Here is a 19,411-nt window from a genome sequence, read left to right as displayed (position 1 = left end):
GTGAGCACAGAGCCTGATGCAGGGCTCGATCCCATGAACTGTGAGGTCATGACCTGAGTCAAAATCAGGAGTCTGATGCCCAACCGAGCCACCCAGGCGCCCCAGATACCACCATCTATCTTATCACCCACCCTAAAATCCTAATATCAGTGTTCCTAATTACTCCTCACACCTGATCAATCATCAGGTCCTGCTGATTTGATGCCTAATGTCTTGGGAACTCACTCCCTCCTCTTCATCCCTAAACTAATGCCCTTCAATATCTTCCCTGAACTATGATGACAAAGGTAGGTATTACAGTACAATTTCTAAAATGCAAGTGCATTTCTCAAGGGCTCCCTGTGGTCTTGAGAATAGAGCCTACCTCTCATCATGGTATTCAGTCTTAAAGGATTCAGCTCCTGTCCACTTCTCTAGCAGAGTTTCTTCACAATTTATCCACAGGATAATTCCAGTGTTTAATTCTGAAATTAAACTTCTGATCCTCTGCCTACATTTGCTTCACCTACAAGCTTTCAGTGGATGGCAACTCCACCCTTCCAGTTGCTTAGGCCAAAAACCTGGGAGTTATCTTGACTCCTCTTTTTCTTATACCTCATCTGGTTCATCAGCAAATTGTGTTGGGGCTACTTTCAAAATGCATCCCAAATATGATCATTCTTGCAGCCTGCTGTGCTACACCCTGATCTGAGCTACTATCTCATTGCCCAGATTACTGCAATAGCTCTAACTGGTCTCCTTGGTTCTACCCTTGCCCTTGCAGCAATTCCCACCCCACCCCACCTCCTGGTCCCCCTGACCAAGCTATTGTCAACATAGCAGCTGGCCTATTTTTTTTTTTTTTTTTTTTAATGTCAGCTCGTATATAACCTTACTCAAAACCTTCCTCATCTCTCACTGTGTCCCCCTACTGTGTCACTCTACTCCATCCACATTGGTTTCCTTGCTTTTTCTTGAACCTTCGGGTACATTCCTGTCACAGAGCCATGGATGTTCCTTTGCCTTAAACTCTTTTCCTCCAGATATTCTCATAGCTAACACCCTAGCCTCACTCAACTGCTCGGTTGTCATCTCAACAAGGCCTAACCTGATTACTCTATTACTGCAACCTGCAACCTTCCTCCCCTTCCACTCCTTTCCCTGGCTTTACTTGTCTCTTGTTCCACAGCACGTACCACTTTTTAGAATACTGCATCATTTATTTATTTATTGTGTTTACCGTCTGTCTCCCCACCCTCCCACCCCAATATGTAAACTCTGTTAAGGGCTAGGGATCTTTGCTTTGTTCACTGATATCTCAGAGCCTGGAACATGGTAGGCTTTCAATAAATATTTGTTGAATGAAAAAAATAAAACAGTGCTCAACTTGTTAGAATTTGCTGCACATGGGGCACCTGGGTGGCTCAGTCGGTTGAGTGTCTGACTTTGGCTCAGGTCATGATCTTGCGGTCTGTGAGTTTGAGCCTCACATCGGGTGGCTGCTGTCAGCACGGAGCCTGCTTCAGATCCTCTTTCCCCCACTCTCTCTGCACTTCCCCCACATGTCCTCTCTCTCTCAAAAGTAAAAACATTACACAAGTAAAAAAAAAATTTGCTGCATAAATCATGCTGGGTTTTTTTGCCTCCATGTATTTGCTCAGGTGGCTGTCCTTCAGACCCCACCCTTTGCTCCTCTAGAAAGTTTCATGATACCTCTCTTTATCTTGTCCTTGGTTATATGTGTCACTCTCTGGCCTATCCCCATCTTCTCACATATTATGGCTCTGCTCATAGGTCTGTCTCTTTGGCTACACTGAAGAAATTCCGTGAGTCAGAGACTTTTGTTTTGGTTGTCTTTGTTGTTCCAGGGCCCAAGTCAGATCTTTAGAATATAACTAAATACTCCAGATGTTTGCTGCAGGAATTGATATGTCTGAAACTAAACCTTTCTCACAAGATCTTGTTTCTCCTCCAGTGTTCCAGAGCTTTCAGTAGTGGGCATGAAACTCCAGACCCTGAGGCCACTTCTTCCCTGATTATTTACTCCTAACCCAAAGTAATCTCTCTGTTCTTCGAACTCTAAAGTAATTTTCTAAACCTCTCTTACGCGTTCTGACTTGTATTAAGTTATAGTTGTTTCTCAGAATCACAGACTTTTGGTGTGGGAGGGACCTTGTGTGCAATTTGTTCTACCCACTCACCTGAAGGGTGAATCTCCTTTACAGCATCCTCGCTCATCTACGCCTGTTAGCTTTTGCTCAGCAATGTACTCCCTTCCCAAGTGGTGTGGCCACTTAATTTGGGCAACTTTCCCAATAGACAATTCTCCCTCGTATTAAGTGGAACTGTTTCCCTGTAACTTCTATTTCCATTCCCTCCTTTAAAGAGAGGTCACCGCTTTAAAATGTAAACATTATTTTTTCCTTCTCCTTTTCTTTTCTTGAGTTCCTTCAACATATTCTCCCGTGACAGTCTCTACTGCTCTAACCAGCCAGGGCACCTTCCTCCAAATCATGGCTCATTCTCTCCAGACCTCTGTTCAGAACTGAGTGCAGGGCGCTCGCCATGCCTGACGCCACGAAGCGGGCAGCCCCACTGTCCTCTGCGGGCTAGAAGCACAGCTGCCTGGCCTGGGAACCTGGGTGGCTGGTGTGCAGGGCCAAGTGGAGGCCACTCGTGCAGACCTGCGCACTTTGCTTTGTGACTGTGTCCGTGAACCCCTGAAGGGCAGACAGTGCCTTCTCTCCTTCTGCCCCCGGGTGCACCGTGAACTGCCTTGCCTCTCGGCAGGTCTAGGGTGAACGACAACGACAACGCAGGGGGGGCGCCTGGGTGGCTCAGTCGGTTGGGCCTCCCACTTCGGCTCTGAGGGCTCGAGCCCCACCTCAAGCTCTGTGCTGTTCAGAGCCTGGAGGCTGCTTCAGATTCTGTGTCTCCTTCTCTCTCTGCCCCTGTCCCACTCGCGCTGTGTCTCTGTCTCTCAAAAATAAATAAACTTAAAAAAAAAAAAAAAACTTAAAAGAGAAGGCAGGAGATTCCGCTTTGTACACTTGAGAGCCGTCTCCCGCTGCCCTTGAGCACGCTTCAACACCGCCCCCACCCGGTGGCCTGGCCTCACCAGCCGCAGCATCTTCACTTGGCCTTTCACGCTGAAGCAGAAGGGGCGATGCTTCTGCTTCAGCGTCTGCATCGCGCTCGCAGCCGACCCAGCAACAACGCTTCTTTCCTTCAGACCTTCTCCTCAGCGCTCGGCTCCGCCAGTCCTCGCGCGGCGACCGCAACTGTCACAGCCACCGCCCGCGGCCCTGCTAGGATTCCCGCCCTCGCGCGCGCGCGCGCGCGCGCGCGCGCGCACGTCACCGCGGTCTGCACTCGTGCGCATGCGCCCCACGGGAGCGGATTGCTCGCCTCTCTCGCCTTCTCTCTCTGTCTCTCTCTCCCTCTTTCTCCCTCTCTCTCCCTCTCTCCCCGAACTGGTGGGGTTTGCCTGCTACATTTCCACTGACCTATGGGGAACCACGCTGGCTGGTCCCTCTTAATGCCGCCCCATCCCGCACTACCAGGCACCAATGACAACTGCTCTCCAGCAGTCCATATGGGTTTTCCTGTCTGGGAGTGCTTCCGGAGGTGGGTGCGGGATGGGGGTGGGGGGGTGGAGTTCAGGAATGCCTGCTGGGCAACCCCAGACTTTGGGAATCTCAAATAACACCCCTCAGAGAGGATTTCCCTTGGTCACTCCGTCTAGAGTCGCCACCATCACTTTCTCTTCATAGCACTTATCACTACGTGATATATTTAAGAATATAAATTGCACAAAACCAGGGGCTTGCCTGTGTCTGTTTCTCTCCTTGCAGGGTCCCCAGGGTCTGACACATAATAGATGTAGAATATGTGTAATCTAAACTAATGGCCTGGGCCTCATACCCTGTCCTTGTCCCCAGGGGATCACAGTCTGATCTAACAGCTTCATCCCAAGTCCCAAAAATGTTGCACTTAATCCTGAAGTTTGTGGAGGGCACGTTTGCCCTGTGCTAGGTCTGTGGCAGATATCACAGAAAGCACTAGATGAGGTTGTGGCTTTCGGGTAGCTGATTTAGAGACTGAGTGAAACCTCTCATAAATGACGTCCTCTTCCCTGTCCTAGAGGTGACTGCTAGCACCTTGCACTTCTGGGAGAGGTGGGAAACCCCTCCACTTAAGCACTGGAATGGGCATGCACACACAGTTCTTACTGCAGCAGCTTGGGTTTCAGGGCCTGGGCCTGTTGAATTATATATACCCATCTACCTCACAACCTGGGTTGAATTTTTGCTACCTGACTATGGACGGGATTTACAGGCTTCCTTCCCACCCCCAGTTGTCTGCACAGTTGGCATATTGGTTGTGCCTTTCTTTGTTAAAAGATAAACTGAGGTATATTAAACATTTTAAGAGTTTGAGCAAAAATCGATATGATTCAGGTGGCATCCACTCTAGCAAACAGAAAGGAGCTCCGAGGAGCTGTACAAAATAAAAAACTTTTATAGGCAAAAAGAAGTGAGAACAAGGAAGTTACACTGGCAAAAAAGCGGGTTGGTTATTGCAAGGTTACTTTGCTGTAGGGGATGGCAGGGGTCTGTCGCGCAGATTACATAACTAGTGTTGATCAGGCGATTCCTGAAGGATTGGCCTAAGGGTTCATTTCTGGGAGAGCCCAAACTACAATTAAATCTTGGTTTGGTCAGCTAGGGCTTAGCATAAGCAACTCCCATTTTGGACCTGTTTCCTGTTTTTTTTTTTTTTTTTTAACACTTCCTTGAGGGATCTAGTACATTTACAGTCTAGACCCTGGACATGTCAAAGTTCAGAGGGAAGAGGCTGTGAAGCAAGATACATGGCTTGAATTCCAGCTTCATCCCTTTAATGAATGCTTCTGATCATTTTATTTTTTTAAAATGTTTATTTATTTTTGAGACAGAGGGAGACAGAGCGCGAGTGGGGGAGGGGCAGAGAGAGAGGGAGACACAGAATCTGAAGCAGGCTCCAGGCTCTGAGCTGTCAGCACAGAGCCTGACGCGGGGCTCGAACCCACCAACCGTGAGATCATGACCTGAGCCGAAGTCGGACGCTTAGCCGACTGAGCCACCCAGGCGCCTCTACTTCTGATCATTTTAATCAAGTTACCTAAGTTTTGGAGGATCATCGTTGAGAAGAATAAATGATACCCTAAGTATGTGCCAGGTGCCTGGATAGAACACGTGCTCGATTAAGTAATCTCCAATAATTTATTAACCAACCAGTCGTTGGTATTGTTGGCCATCCGTCCCTCAAGTCTTGCCAAGTCAGGGGTCCCGTTGGCGGGAAGATGTCCTGGCTGCAAACGGCTTTGCCCACACCTTGAAGTACTTTCCGGGTGGGAGAGAGGGTGAAATACGACAGGGTCTCTTTAAGAGCCCGGCGCCAGCAGGCGCCCCGGCAGCCGGCGCGGGGATGGAGGCGGCGCGCTGCGCTGGCGCTGAGTGGCGCAGGAAGGAAACGGAGCCGCCGGATCCGTCCGCCGGGCTATGCTGCTGCGGTCGCTGCGGTGCTGGGCCGCCCAGGCGCTGCGGCGCGGGGGGACTGGGAGCCCCGCCTCGGGCCCCGGGACGCGTGGGGCGCAGCGCCGGGCCTGGCCTCTGGGTAACGCGTCTTTCGGTTCCATGTCTAGCGACCCGCGCCTTGGGTCTCAGCGGCTGCCCGTCTCACTCCCCGCCCTCTGGCCTGAACCCGAAACTACTCCAAGCCTCCGGGATTTCCTGCGGGGGCGTGGAGGGGCGAGGGCAATCGTTGGCAGCTACTCCGGACCCCAGCCGGCCGCCAATGGGTGGCCGCCAGTGGGTGGGGCCGTGGGGCTCCGGCCCCTCTCTGTTCGGAGCTGGGGAGCCCTATAGAGAGCAGAAGGATCCGCTACCCCCGCGAGTGCGCGCTGCCCCAGTCCCCGTCCCACTCCTGGTCCTGATTCTTTTGGCCTTGGGGAAGACGGAGGCTGGCAGCTGCAGTTAACAAGTTCCCGGTGGGTGGTGGGTGGTTTAGGCTCTGAGCCTTTCTGCTTCCCCTGGGACTAGGGACTTCCCCTTTCAGAAATGGGAGTCACCATTATAGCCAAATCCTAGCGTTCTTTGGCCTTGGGTTGTTGGGTGGCGCCTGTGTGGTGGTTGGGCCAAGGTGTCAGCCCTGGGCTGAAACCCATGCCTGCTGCCCACTCTTAACCGTCGCGTCCCACTGGAGGCTACTCTGTTTGAACTTACTGGACCCATCTGTGAGGACCATAAATATGAAATATATGGAAAATGGAAAGTATGATATACGACGTGAAAAAAGCTGAACACAGTTGGGGCCCAGAGGTGCCAACAGGATCCAGGCAGCAGCTGCACAGTGTCCATGTAGGTAGACAGCAGTGGTGGGTCTGCCTCCATCCACCCATGGAGGGACTCAGATGTCATTAGAAAACATTTTCAGGCCAGGGAGTAAGCGTAAACATGACTGTTCTTTGTGGTGGTTTTGAAAACTAGGACAAAGAAGAGTGAATTACTTAAAACTGACTTTAAAAATTGATTTCCTTTCTTTTGTAGATAAAGATAGAGAAAATGAAAAAGAGAAAAAATCAGTGGTAAGTCCCTCATTTATGTGCACTCCCCAGTGTAGGATTATATACAGAGAGAGAGTGGGAGGATTGTATATGCACAGGGAGAGAGAGAGGAGAGAGAAGAGGTGAGTGAAGAAATATGTGCACACAGTTAAAAACAAAAATATAAGAGGATCTCCAGGGATGAGGAAGTCTGTCTTCACCCCTGGGCCTCAGACCCCCTTCCCAGAGGCCACCTCTTACGAGGTTCCATATCAAGAGTCTACGCAGGTAGGAGCATACATGTATTCACAGCCTTTAGGTAGATTTGGATTGTCAGCTTGATGAATGATTACAAAGGGATTTGAAAAATGCTCACCTGTCTGGCAAAGATTGATTTCACTTTGGGTTAGTGGTTGGCAGCCTGGCTGTGAGGGAAGATCTGCTGACTGCTGCTCCCTGTCCTCCAGTGCTGAGATGGGTGGGTGGGTGGGGATACCAGAGAGAATCCATATGGGTCCACAGACATGGGTTCAGTCAGTGTAGTGACTTTGAGATGCCAGCTCTGACATGGGACTGGGACTGGTGTGAGGTTGAAGGTCAAAGGAGGGCCAAGCTGGACATGTTCATGGGGATGTTGGAGACTTTAGCTGGCTGGGGTGAGGAACAATATTTTGGTCACCATCAATCCAGAGGCTCGGTTTCTTGAGGGAGCCAGAAGTCGGTAGCTTCTGTGGCTCGGAAGAAAGTGGCTTGGTGAATGGTGGCAGGAATACCTTGGCTGGTATCTGCAGAGGGCAGAAAAGGTGAGCAAGCGCCCTGGGTATTCGGGGTGATGGAGAAGGCCAAGGATGGAATAAAGTCACGTGGAGAGGATTGGTGATTGGGAGCCTTGAGATTTACCAAAGTATGTTGAAATGAGAGGTGGGGTGCGTTCTGACACCACAGAAGGAGAAGGGGGTAGAATGTTGAGCTGAATGAGAATTGATACATTATTGTGCTATTAATTGTCGAGCTAGGCACTGATGTGAGCCAGACTTACCCTGGCTGCTTTCTGGGTATGGTTCAACATGCCCTCGGGCACACAGGTCCATTAGAAGTGGTATGGGGCCTGCATTTAGGCCCATGGCTATTGTTTATCGTTCAAATCTTCTCCGTTCCTGTGTGGATCTGGGGACCAAGCAGCCCCTGTCACTGGGGAGTCCCTGGTCTGATGGGAGAGACAGCAATAAATAGGGCCATGGTGGACCTGGAACAGCAGTGATTCTGGGGGCTGTGAGTAGAGGGCAGAGCGTCCAGAGGACAGTGCCTGAGGGGAGCCTTGGGGAGCCTTGAGGCCTCCTGGGAGATGAAGGAAAGGGGGAGGCTGGAGTGTTGGAGCAGAGGGAGCTGCAAGTGTGAGTCATAGAAGGAAGAGACCCTGCAGGCCCAAAGCTTTGGCCGGGCCCCTGAGAGGGGCATGGGGGCGTGGAGACAGGTCCCAACACCTGGAGCCTCTAAAAGACTTTGCCTCTCAGGAAGAGATGGTGGTGGGCCATGGGTGGACTTGAGGGCCACTGCCGGGCCAGAGTGGAAGGCAGAGAGGCCAGTGGGGAAGCCACTCCAGCCACATAGGGTAGGGGCCAGGGAGACAGGCCAGGTTCTGCAGATGAGTAGGAAGCAGAGTCCAGAGGAGTTGCTGAGTTACTGGGTGAGGACAGAAGACTTACCAGGGTGTTGGGTTGTCTGGGTGGATGGTGCAGCCTTTCCTGAGGACTGGAACAGGAAGAAGAGCCGTATGTGGGTAGTGGGAGGTGACAAACTGAGGTGCCCAGGGGACATCCCACCAGACAGGACGCTTCAAGTCCTCATCTTTGCTGACCTGCAACCGTGAAGTTAGTCACCACCACGGAATAGGAACACGCCCTTTTGGAGGAAGGTCTCATCCAAGCAATCTGTTTCCTGCAGTGAACAGGAAAAAAACAATCTGTGCAGAGCAGTGTCTAGGCTGAGCTTGTTCTCATTTTCTGGGAAGAGGATAATTTGTTTCCTTTAAAGAACAGCAATAAAACATCACATCCATTAGTTGCCCTAATGGGATATGCCTTTTGTGCACTCGGTTGAGTTCATTTTGCTGTGTTGAGTTCTACGGGAGTGAGCTGGCATCTGTTAGAAATGTCATTGTCTAGCCTTCCTCGATACCCATTAGGATCAGGGCAGGAGGAAATAGTCACAGCTGACTGGCCGAATTTATAGGGAGGGAACAAGGTGAGATGGCCCACTGTGACCCCGCGTTTTATGTGGGGTGTGATTGAGGCTTCCCTGGGGTCGTGAAAAGGGGTCTGCCAGACCTAGGTGTGATTCCATCTTTTCCCTCCGCCAGGCCTGGTGCCTTGGGCAAGTCACATACGTGGGCCACGTCTCTCTGGGTGCCTCCGGCCTGAGTTTAAAGGTCACTGTGCCCTCATGGCTGTCTGTGAGCCCTCTCTCCCACTGCAGTTAGTGTCAGCAGAGTGTGGGTTCCAGCTGTCCTTTCTGCTTTATGCCCTCCTACAAACCTCATTTTTCACTTCTGTGAAAGTGTTAGGACCCATTGCTTGGGTTCTGGCAAGGTGAAATGTGGTAACGGTGTATGTTACCCATCTTTGGGCCTGGCCTACTGCAAGGTGCTCAACCTTCTCTCCAGTCTGAATACTTTCCAGTCCATAGCTGAGTGTGTTCTTCCATGTAAAGCAGTGAGTTAAGTTCTAGATAACAGGGGCGCCTGGGTGGCTCAGTCGGTTGAGCGTCTGACTTCGGCTCAGGTCATGATCTCACAGTTTGTGAGTTCGAGCCCCGGGTCAGGCTCTGTGCTGACAGCTCAGAGCCTGGAGCCTGCTTCAGATTCTGTGTCTCCCTCTCTCTCTGCCCCTTCCCTGCTCATACTCTGTCTCTCTCTGTCTCTCATAAATGAATAAACGTTAAAAAAAAATTTTTTTTTTAATTTACAAAAAAAAAGTTCTAGATAACATATACATGCTTCCCAACCTCAAAGCCATTAGGCTCTTGTTAAGGAGGCTGGACCCTTAGGCCTAAAATCTGATGGTCTGAGGGGTTGAGCAAGGGAAGGGCAGAGCTAGGGTGGCCGTGGCAAGCAATGTATGGCCTAGGAAGTAATGTAAGGGAGGGTCTGTCTCGGAGGGCAGTGGCCCAGTGGCCACCAGCGGCCACCAATCGTGGGCCTGGAGCTGACCACCAGGGGTGGGAATCCGTTTGTTACTACTAATGGTGGGACCTTGGGTATTTCCTGTGGAGGGAATTCTGTGTGCACATTGAACTCTTGGACTGAACCAGTTATGCTGTTCACGTGAGCCGTTCCCTAGAAATTCTTCCCTGATGCTCCCCTAGATGCTCGACTTTCAGTTCTAATCTGTATTTGTCTTTTGTTAGATCTGTGTTGAGGGCAATATTGCAAGTGGGAAGACGACATGCCTCGAGTTCTTCTCCAAAACAACAGGGATTGAGGTACGGCCTCCACACCGGCTCTGAAAGAACCTGTGAAAGCTTGATGGAGTGACTTACAGAGGGTGTAGACCAGCCATATCCAATAGAAATATAATGCAGGCCACATATGTAATGTAAAATTCTAATGGTTTTGCTAAAAAAAAAAAAAAAAAAACCCGAACAAACCCAAATATTTAATTTTACATAATCTAAATGTTATGTCAACATGTAATCAATAGAAAAATCATCAGTGAATTATTTCACGTTCTGTTTTTCATGCCAGGTCTTTGGAATATGGAACATATTTTATAGTTACAGTGTATCTCAATTTGGACTAGTCACATTTGAAGTTTGTAATAGCTCTAAGTGGCTCCTGGCCACCGTGTCAGACAGTGCAGGTATAGACTTTCCTGCATTCTGGTTAAGAGGGGTCTGCATGTGGAGAAGGAAGGCAGACTGTTGAGAGTGGGGAGCATATTATGGTGTCACATCTGTGATATCCATGTGCATGCTACAGAGTATTGCCATGGGGAGCCAGTTAACCTAATCTCTAGTTCATTTACAGCCAGTCACTCAAAATAACCTCACAGATCTTGAAGAAGTGCCTCTACACTAAGACCCTGACTTTTCTTCCTCGTAGATTCAAATCTACCCGGTGTAATTACCTGCGGTGTAATTTTTTCTGTTTATGGCTCTTTTTTGTCACTATAGATCCTACAAGTTTCATACCTTTGGAGTCTTTTCTTTCCTTCTTTCCCTTCTTGCTTTTTACTTCTATTAAACATATATATGGTTTGGTAAAAAGAATAAACATTCTGTAGCCCTTGTCTTGCTTGTGCAGGAAAGAGTTCACAGGCCCAAGACTGCTGTCCTCGGAGAGGCTTGTTTGCGAGGTTGGCCCTTGACTGGTGTGTAGGAACTTCGATTTTGGGAGAATTCCACCATTTCCCAACTGATAGAAGTGGCTCTCTGTGCCTGAACTGTCTGTGCAAGCAATATGGTTTAGTCTGGACACCTGCTTTCTTTCTGGGAGTCTGGAATTTTTGGATGTGCCGGCCAGAGACTGCCTACATGCCTGCGCTCTGATAAAAACCCTGAACTCCCAGGCTCGGGCCAGCTTCCCTGGTGGAACACCACCTCACACATCTTGTCACAGGTTGCTACTGGGGGAGTTAAGTGCTTCCTGGGTGACTCCCCTGGAAGAGGCCCTTTGGACACTTGTGCCTGGTTTCCTCGTAGACTTTGCTCTGTTCACCCTTTTTCTTTGCTGATTTTGTTTAGTACCCTTTCTCTGTAACGAATCTCAGCTGTGATTACCACTATATTCTGTGTCCTGTGAGTCCTCCTAGTGAATCATCAAACCTTGGGAGGCAGGACTCCTGACACACCTGAGTGGTGTAACTCCACATGGCACTTTAGGAACACTTAACGTTCTTATGTAAGACCTTGGGGCCAATGGACAACAATAATAAAAATAACAACAATGGGAGTTCACATCTAATGAGGATAATACTATATGCCAGGCACTATATGCCTGTGTTGAGGCTTCAATATATTATCTAATTGATTTCATCCTCATAAGAGTAGTCCCAGTGAGGTCGGTGCAATTATCACCTCATTTGCAGAGGAGGAAACCAAGGCTCAGTGAGGTTACATGAATGGCCAGGGTCACACTGCTAGTGTGTGGCAGAGAGCCAGGTCCCAGCCCAGGCTGTCTGGCTCCAGGGGCCACACCCTTGTTTGGTTTTTCTGTAGTGTGAAGAAGGCTTTGGTGGCTTTAGGAAGAACTCACTTAGCCTTCAGATCTCAGCTCAGTGCTCTTTGACCTCCCCAGCTAGGTTACCCACCTTGGTGTAGATTTTTCTGGCCCCTCTGTATCTTTGTTTTATACCTCTTCTTAGAGTTTGAAAATACGTGATTTCTGTGATGATCCGATTAAGGTCTGCTTCTCCCAGTAAGTTTAAAGTTCCATAAAAGCAGAGGCGGAGGTGGTTTTTGTTCTTGCCTAGCATGGCACCTGGCACAGTGAGTCCTCAGTAAGTATTGAATGGCAGTGCCATAGATTGAGCACAGGTCAAGGCTGCCTGTGACCAGCCTCTGGTGGGCCTGGGTGGTGCAGCATATGCTACTCAGGACAGCAATGGAGGGCTGAGGGGCAGGCAGTGATTCACAGAGGAAAGGATATTTGAGCTGGGTTTTGAAGGATCTATAGGAATTTTCTATGTAATGAAAGTTGATGTGAACTGAGGTAAGATGGGCATATTGGGCAGAAGGAACAGCATGAGCAAAGGCACAGAGGTATAACGTGTCAGAGGATGTTACTCTTCATGGGTTCCATGCATTGCTTTCTTTTGGTCTTTTGTGACCTATAGAACCTGCTTACATGCACTTTCAGGCCTCCAGATAGATCTGGGTACTCTCAAATTCTTGGCCCTGAGAGTACCATTTAAATCCTTTCCAGCACATACCTGTACCCCTAGAAAGGCTCTGGAACAGTTTAGGGAGTAAACTAATGAAACATGACTCTTAGCTGTCAGTGGGCCCAATGCAGAGTTCAAAGGAGGAAATGGAGGCAGAGCAAATTGCTGAGGTCACGCGAGAGCCCCCAAGCTGGCAAGCTGGGCTTTAAACCACAGCCGGAAGTGCCTCAAGTAGCTTCTGTCTTGGCTTCTATCCCCTGTCTGTCCAGCCTGGCATGGGGACGTTAAGGGCTGGGATGGAACACTTGAAGGAGATATTAGAGAACCTCCCTTGCCCTCAGCTCCCAGGGCACCCAGAAGGGTGGTATGTGTGTATTCAGGGATGCACAGAGTTCTCAGCTCATTTTTGGAAGTCCTGTGAGAAAGCCATGTCTAGATAGAGTTGTGGCTTCGAAGAGAGGATTGCCCCACTATTTTGGTCTACCTGGGTGCCCAAATCTTGAGGAACAGTAGACTTCTGATATTTTCTTTCCTTGCAGGTGTTACAGGAGCCAGTGCCCAAGTGGAGAAATGTCCGTGGCCATAATCCTCTGGTGGGTGTGTTGTCTTCTGCGTGAACTGCCAGCTTTGGCTTAAGTGGCTGCGGATGGTGTGCCAGTGTTTGAGTTTGCCCCCTCCCTGCCCAGGCATTTTCCTATCTCTTAGCTGGGGTGGAGGAAAAGAGGGAGGAGCAATTGGAAGATGGCAGTATATTGGTGTTCTGAGGTCAAGGAGCTCTGAGGCCTGGCTGGGCATTTGCAGATCACAGGGACCTCCTGTCAACTATCCCAAACTATCTCAGGTGGTCAGCCTCGGCTGCCAGGGGTGTCCATTTCCTGTGGCTCATTCTACCTGTATCCTCTTCTAGAAGGAACCCAGTAGAACCTAGGTCTCCCCTAGGACCTGTCTCTAAGTAACAAAGTTGCTCGGTAAACCTCTGATTTGGGTTTGCACTTGGCAATGCCCAGGGGCTGAATTCGGCTCACGCTGTAGCTACCTCTTGCTTTCCCAAGGGTGGACCTAGCAAGCAGGGGCTACAGTGTGCTTGAGCTCCTTCCTTCCATCCCCATGAGGGAGGCTCTGCTCTGGCTGCTTGAAAGAGATGGGTGGAGTTTGAGTCTGGTAAGAGGGAGCTTAAGAAAGGGATGATGGTTCTGGGCTCCTGCCCCGTGTTGTAGGGATGATTAGTTTCACTTTTCAGGTGAGGAAACTGCAGCTGAAATAAGTTGCCCAAGGTCATATACCTCTGGTAAATGACAGAGCTAGTAGCTCTGACCCGTGGAACAGGGGGAGCTTGTGCTGGCTCCTCATTTCTGGCAACACAAGTGACATCTCCTTGTGTGGTTCATTAGACTCTGAGTTGCACTAGCAGCAGGGACTATGTCTAATATGGCTGACTGTGTTTGCTGCAACATAGCGCTCTGTCAGGCACTTAGTAGGTGCTCATTCGTTCGTTCATTCAACCAGTATTTATTGAATGCCTGCCATGTGCCAGGCACTGTTTAGACTCTGGAGCAGTGACATCTCAAATCTCTTGCTCTCTTGGCCTTAATATTCTGGTGTGGGGAGGCAGAAGACAATTCGGTAGTGATTTGGTAGGTGGTGATGGGAGCTGTGAAGATACCCGAAGTAGGCAAAAGGGTATTAATTAAATAAGGCAGAAGTTCTCAGAGCCTTTGAATAAAGAATCCCGGAGACGTGAAAAGAGTTCACCTCTGTGCATGTGGGAGAAGATAGAATGCCAGTCGTTCTCTTTGGGCATAACAAAGAAGCCTCGGAAACATTCATATTCTTTAGGAACCAGCTAAGATAGTTAGGTCATAGATGTTAGGGCTCAGAGGTGACATTGTACAGGACACAGTCCCGGTCTCAAGAGTCTGAGTCTCCTCAGGACAAAGAGCATCTCCAAAGACAGTTTTATAATACAGAATATGATAGAATTAGGTATTTCTAGACACGTTTCTGCTCTGGACAGAAGGGCAAGATTGGTAGTTTTGTGAAGTCTCAATTCATCACTTTATCTGAATTGGCTTTCTGATGCAGGGAGATGTTTGTTCAGCCTTCGGATGGAGAGTGTTTCTCCTAAGCTTTCTGAGATTTTCTTTCACCTGCAGGTAGGAGTTTGCAGTTTTCTATGTGGAGCACTGGAATTTCATTAGCACCGAGAGAGAGAGAAAAAAAGGAAAAATGTGGAAACGAGCAGAATTTAAGATTATTAGCAAATGAAAAATGGAACATGGACTGTTTTATATATACTGGCAACAGAGAATGATGGGCATGGGGCTGTTCTTTTGGATAAGATAGTTGGGGAAGGCATCTCTGCCAAGGGGACACTTGAGCACAGACTTAAACATAGGGAGTGAGCAGTACAGCTTTCTGGGGCAAAAGTGTTCAGTTAGAAGGCATAGCAAATGCAAAGGCCCTGAGGTGGGGTCGTGCTTGGGTGTTTGGGGGGAACACTCAGGAGGCTTGTGTGGTTGGAAGCACACTGAGGCAGAGGGAGGGTCGTAGGAGACAAGGGAAGATGGAAGTGATTTTCTAGGGCCCTGTGGGCTTTGGTAAGGGGTTTGGTTTTCATTCTGAATTCAATGGGAAGCCCCTGGAAGGTTCTGAGTGGAGGAACATCAAGAGCTGAGTGAGGTTTAACGGGCTCACTTTGAGTGCTGGATAGAGAACTGACTGCAGGGGACTCAGTAAACACTGAATGACTGAGTGTTCCCTCCGACTTTATACAGGCTCCTATTACAGCTGTTACTTGGTTGTCCTATAATTGCTCTAGTCTGTCCACACTGTCCTGAGGGCCCTGCAACCATGTTGGCTTCATCCTTGGCCCCATCACAGCCCCATGTGTGTTTCACGAGATGGCCATCAGTGACTGAAGAGACCAGAGTTCTACAGCTCGAGGTTTTTGGGGTAAAGTGCTGCATTCTCCCTTCTGCAGGGTCTGCTGTACCACGATGCTTGTCGATGGGGCTTCACGCTGCAGACATATGTGCAGCTCACGATGCTGGACCACCACACTCGTCCCCAGGTACATTCAGATGCTCAGCTTTAGCCTTCTGAAAATGTTCTTGCCGTGGTGGGTATATGGTTTCCAGGGAGGGGAACCATGCAAGGAAGCCTCGCTGGACCTTCAGCACTGCTCAGCCTTCTCTGTCTTTGGGGCCAAGGCTTCCTGTTCCTGGCTCTCTGAGTTCCAGCCTCTAGTGCCCTCCCCCACCAGCCTCAGCTAGCCACTAAGCTGGTAGGGATGTCCCTGTGAGCCTGAGTGTTCACAACCTGACTCCTTCTGGCCTCAACATTATTTAACTCAGTTCTTCTCCAAGTGTGCCTAGACCTGGAGCAGCAGGAACATCTGGGAACGTGTTAGAAATTTTCTGGCCCCATCTCAGACCTGCTGAATCAGAAATTCTAGAGATGAGGCCCAGCAGTCTGTGTTTTATCAAGCTCTCCAGGTGATTTTAATGCATGCTTTGTTTGTTTGCATGGTTTTTTTTTTTTCGGTATGAAATTTATTGTCAAATTGGTTTCCATACAACACCCAGTGCTCATCCCAACAGGTGCCCTCCTCAATGCCCATCATCCACTTTCCCCTCCCCCGCCACCCGCCCACCCCGTATCAGCCCTCAGTTTGTTCTCAGTATTTAAGATTCTCTTATGGTTTGCCTCCTTCCCTCTCTGTAACTTTTCTTTTTTTCCCCCTTCCCCTCCCCCCTGGTCTTCTATTGAGTTTCTCAGGATCCAGTATGAGTGAAAGCATATGGTATCTGTCTTTCGCTGCCTGACTTATTTCACTTAGCATAACACTCTCCAGTTCCATCCACGTTGCTACAAATGGCCAGATTTCATTCTTTCTCATTATCAAGTAGTGTTCCATTGTATACATAAACCACATCTTCTTTATCCATTCGTCAGTTGATGGATATTTAGGCTCTTTCCATAATTTGGCTATTGTGGAAAGTGCTGCTATAAACATTGGGGTACAAGTGCCCCTATGCATCAGCACTCCTGTATCCCTTGGGTCAATTCCTAGCAGTGCTATTGCTGGGTCATAGGGTAGATCTATTTTTAATTTTTTGAGGAACTTCCACACTGTTTTCCAGAGCGGCTGCACCAGTTTGCATTCCCACCAACAGTGCAAGATGGTTCCCGTTTCTCTACATCCTCGCCAGCATCTATAGTCTCCTGATTTGTTCATTTTAGCCACTCTTGAGAACCACTGATCTAACCTTCACCTTTGGCTCTTGGTTCAAATTCTTGGGAGAAAGAATTTGATTGGCTCAGCTTGGTCCCTGTGTCTCCCCGTGGACCAATCAGGTGTTGGCACAGATCACAGGGCACAAACATGCTGCTTAGACCCCCTCTATTAGCTGGCATGTGAATAGGGACAGAGTCTCTTAAAAGAGAGCTGACTGAAGAGAGCCTGATCGGCACCTGTGGTTCAAAATTGTAAGCACAACCTGGAAGACCAGCATGGATGCTGTCCATGAAGGAGATGGGAGGTCCCTACAGCCTGTTATGTTGACACAGCCACTCAGCTGAGTGGTTTGATCCAGAGCTGGGCAGTTGTGACTATAGCTATCCTTCCACAAATCTGTATCTTTTAAAGATGGAAAGATATGAGCAGAACTGTATGAGTTTCTGTCTCCCCAAATACCTAAGTGATACAGGTCAGAGCATCTGAGGTTGGCACTTTTCCCCCTTCACTCACCCTATTTTTCCGGAACAGGCACTCAACCGCAAATCTAAATTGTGTCTAATATATCTGAATATAAGGGGACATATGTGTGTTTCTCTGTTTAAGGAAGTCTGCCATGGGAGAGGAAGAAAGATAGACAAGGAAGGAGGAACGGAAGGAGAGTTGGATGAGTGGGGTGCTAGCAACATATGGGTAGCAGAGGGTCATAAGTGAGAAGAGGATGGAAAAAAATGGAAAGGAAGATGGATGGACAGATAAACACCCAGGAAATTCCTGGGTTACGGCTTTGAATATGCCTCTGATTTGCTAGTCCAGGTCCCGTGGGTGCTGTGGGCCAGGCTGAGTGAGGCAGTGTTTGCCCACTTGGGCATAGTCCTTCCCAGTTTGCAAAGGTCTGCAGTGATCCCCAGCCAGCCCTGTGCAGAGGCACAAAGGTCTCACATCTTTGTGGGGTTCCGGAAAGCCAGGCCCTCAGTCACTGATGGCAGAGTCCCCAGCATGTCACACACACTCCAGCCCTCTCGGGGCTTTACCTCGGGCATACGTTAAGCAAATGCACACTATTTAGTTCCATAATTACCACACTTTCCACTGGACAGCACTTGGTGGTTTTTCTAGCATTTCCCCAAACTGATAATCCATTTGAGCCTCACCTCTCCTGTGAAAGAGGCTGCTGCTGATGAGCCCTCCGTCTCTGCATTGCTGCATCGGCCACCGGCCACCGAGAGCTTTGGGGCGTGGCGAGGGCGGGGGGGGGGGGGGCGGAGCACAGCTGAGCCCCATGTTAAACCCACATTTCTGCTCTGGTGACTGCCTCACCATCCCATGGCTTCTCTATTCTTGTGTTCAGCACAGACCGTAGGCGGGGGGAGCAACAAGCATCCTCCAAGCCCTCCTGACCTGAGTCAATGAATCACTTTGTTTTCTTTTAGACATCACCGGTACGGTTGATGGAGCGGTCGATTCACAGCGCAAGATATGTTTTTGTAGAAAACCTGTATAGAAGGTACTGTAGTTTACACAGTTGATAAATTATTAAACCCTTAATTTTTTAGAAATGAAATTGGAACTTGTTTACTCCTGTGACAGATACTGAGTACCTCCTGTACGGTCTCTCGCATGTACTGCCATAGTCCTGCTGTGTAACAACCAACCACAAAGCCTCAGTGGCAGACAGCTTTCTGCGTGGATTTTGCTCAGTCATCTGGGGTGGCTGGCCAGGTGGTGGCTTTACTGTCCGTGATGTCTGGGGGTCGACTCGTCTAGGATGGCTCTAGCCAGCCAGGGTGACTGGGGTGACTCATCTCTCTTCTCTGTGCCTCTCATCCTCCTTCTGGGACCAGCAAGCCAGCCTGGACATTCACTTCTCATGGTGATGGCAGAGAGTAGAGGCACCAGCAGAAATGCACGAGCACTTTTCAGTCCTCGGCTACAGATTTGCTGTCACCCCATTGGCCAAAACAGGTCACGCCAGCTGACCCCAGTCTGAGAGTTGTAGAGGGCCCATGTGGATCACATGGCAGAGTGGGAGGATATGGGACAGAGTGAAGACTCAGGGCAATGGCGTGGTCAGGCTATTACCCTTTCACCCAAAACCGTCTTTTGTCCTCATGGGTGTGGACTCTGTCATATAGACACGGTTAGGGGACTTCTGGTGGCCCACAGTGCTGAGGCCTCAGAGGCTTGGGACCCTCCTGATTTCTGTGCTCAGTTTACTGCTCATTTTAGGGATCTTAGGGAGATGGGCTGCAGGCTTTGGCCTGTGTGCTGGCTCTACATGCTGGCTCCCCCGTTCTTCTCCTCTGCAACTGTCCTAAGTGTCACCTCTCCCATCCCTCCCCAACCACCCTGTCTGGATGGGTCGGACTTCTTTCTTATTTTTAATTACTGCTGTTGGGCTTCCTTCATAATGTGTGAGACAACTTCTGATCAGGTTGAACTGTTTGAAGTTATTAATTTTGACCAAATTTGACCCACAAAATGGCAGTTACACATGGTTCAATTTTGTCTATGTGTATTTGTTCAGTTGTCTGTTGTGGTTCCCCTGCCCACCCCCACCAGCTGGACCATAAGCTCCTTGGGCCCTGTGGCAGGTGTACTTGCCTAGCATGCACACAGCGTGAGGCTGGCACCTGGGCCATATCGTGAGCTCTTGCTGGGCAATGGGACTTGCAGCCATTCTTGGGTCTCCTGCCTGGCACATTTCGCAGGCTCTGGCCCCAGCTGTTT

The 19,411-nt window shown here is 49.4% G+C and overlaps 2 protein-coding genes across 10 annotated transcripts in view; one reads left to right on the top strand and one right to left on the bottom strand.

Annotated features, from left to right (window-relative positions):
* LOC132690314 (chemokine-like factor) overlaps positions 1-3,353 on the bottom strand; it is a 31,783-nt gene extending 28,430 nt beyond the window's left edge. For all 4 annotated transcript variants that reach the window (XM_060650601.2, XM_078438846.1, XM_078438847.1 and 1 more), the window contains exon 1: positions 3,098-3,353. In XM_060650601.2, coding sequence (XP_060506584.2) covers positions 3,098-3,169 — 72 coding nt within the window. In that variant the 5' untranslated portion in view covers positions 3,170-3,353. The remainder of the gene's footprint in view (positions 1-3,097) is intronic.
* A 96-nt stretch (positions 3,354-3,449) lies between these two features.
* TK2 (thymidine kinase 2) overlaps positions 3,450-19,411 on the top strand; it is a 33,987-nt gene continuing 18,025 nt past the window's right edge. Inside the window, exons 1-6 of one of the 6 annotated variants that reach the window (XM_060650592.2) lie at positions 3,454-3,606; positions 6,570-6,607; positions 9,971-10,045; positions 12,984-13,037; positions 15,425-15,514; positions 18,115-18,188. In XM_060650592.2, coding sequence (XP_060506575.1) covers positions 3,549-3,606; positions 6,570-6,607; positions 9,971-10,045; positions 12,984-13,037; positions 15,425-15,514; positions 18,115-18,188 — 389 coding nt within the window. In that variant the 5' untranslated portion in view covers positions 3,454-3,548. The other 5 variants (XM_078438842.1, XM_060650589.2, XM_060650585.2 and 2 more) reach the window with 5 other exon arrangements.

The sequence above is a fragment of the Panthera onca genome, chromosome E2, assembly GCF_046562875.1.
Source record: "Panthera onca isolate mPanOnc1 chromosome E2, mPanOnc1 haplotype 2, whole genome shotgun sequence".
Classification (NCBI taxonomy): Eukaryota; Metazoa; Chordata; class Mammalia; order Carnivora; family Felidae; genus Panthera; species Panthera onca.
This window is presented reverse-complemented; position numbering and strand designations above follow the sequence as displayed.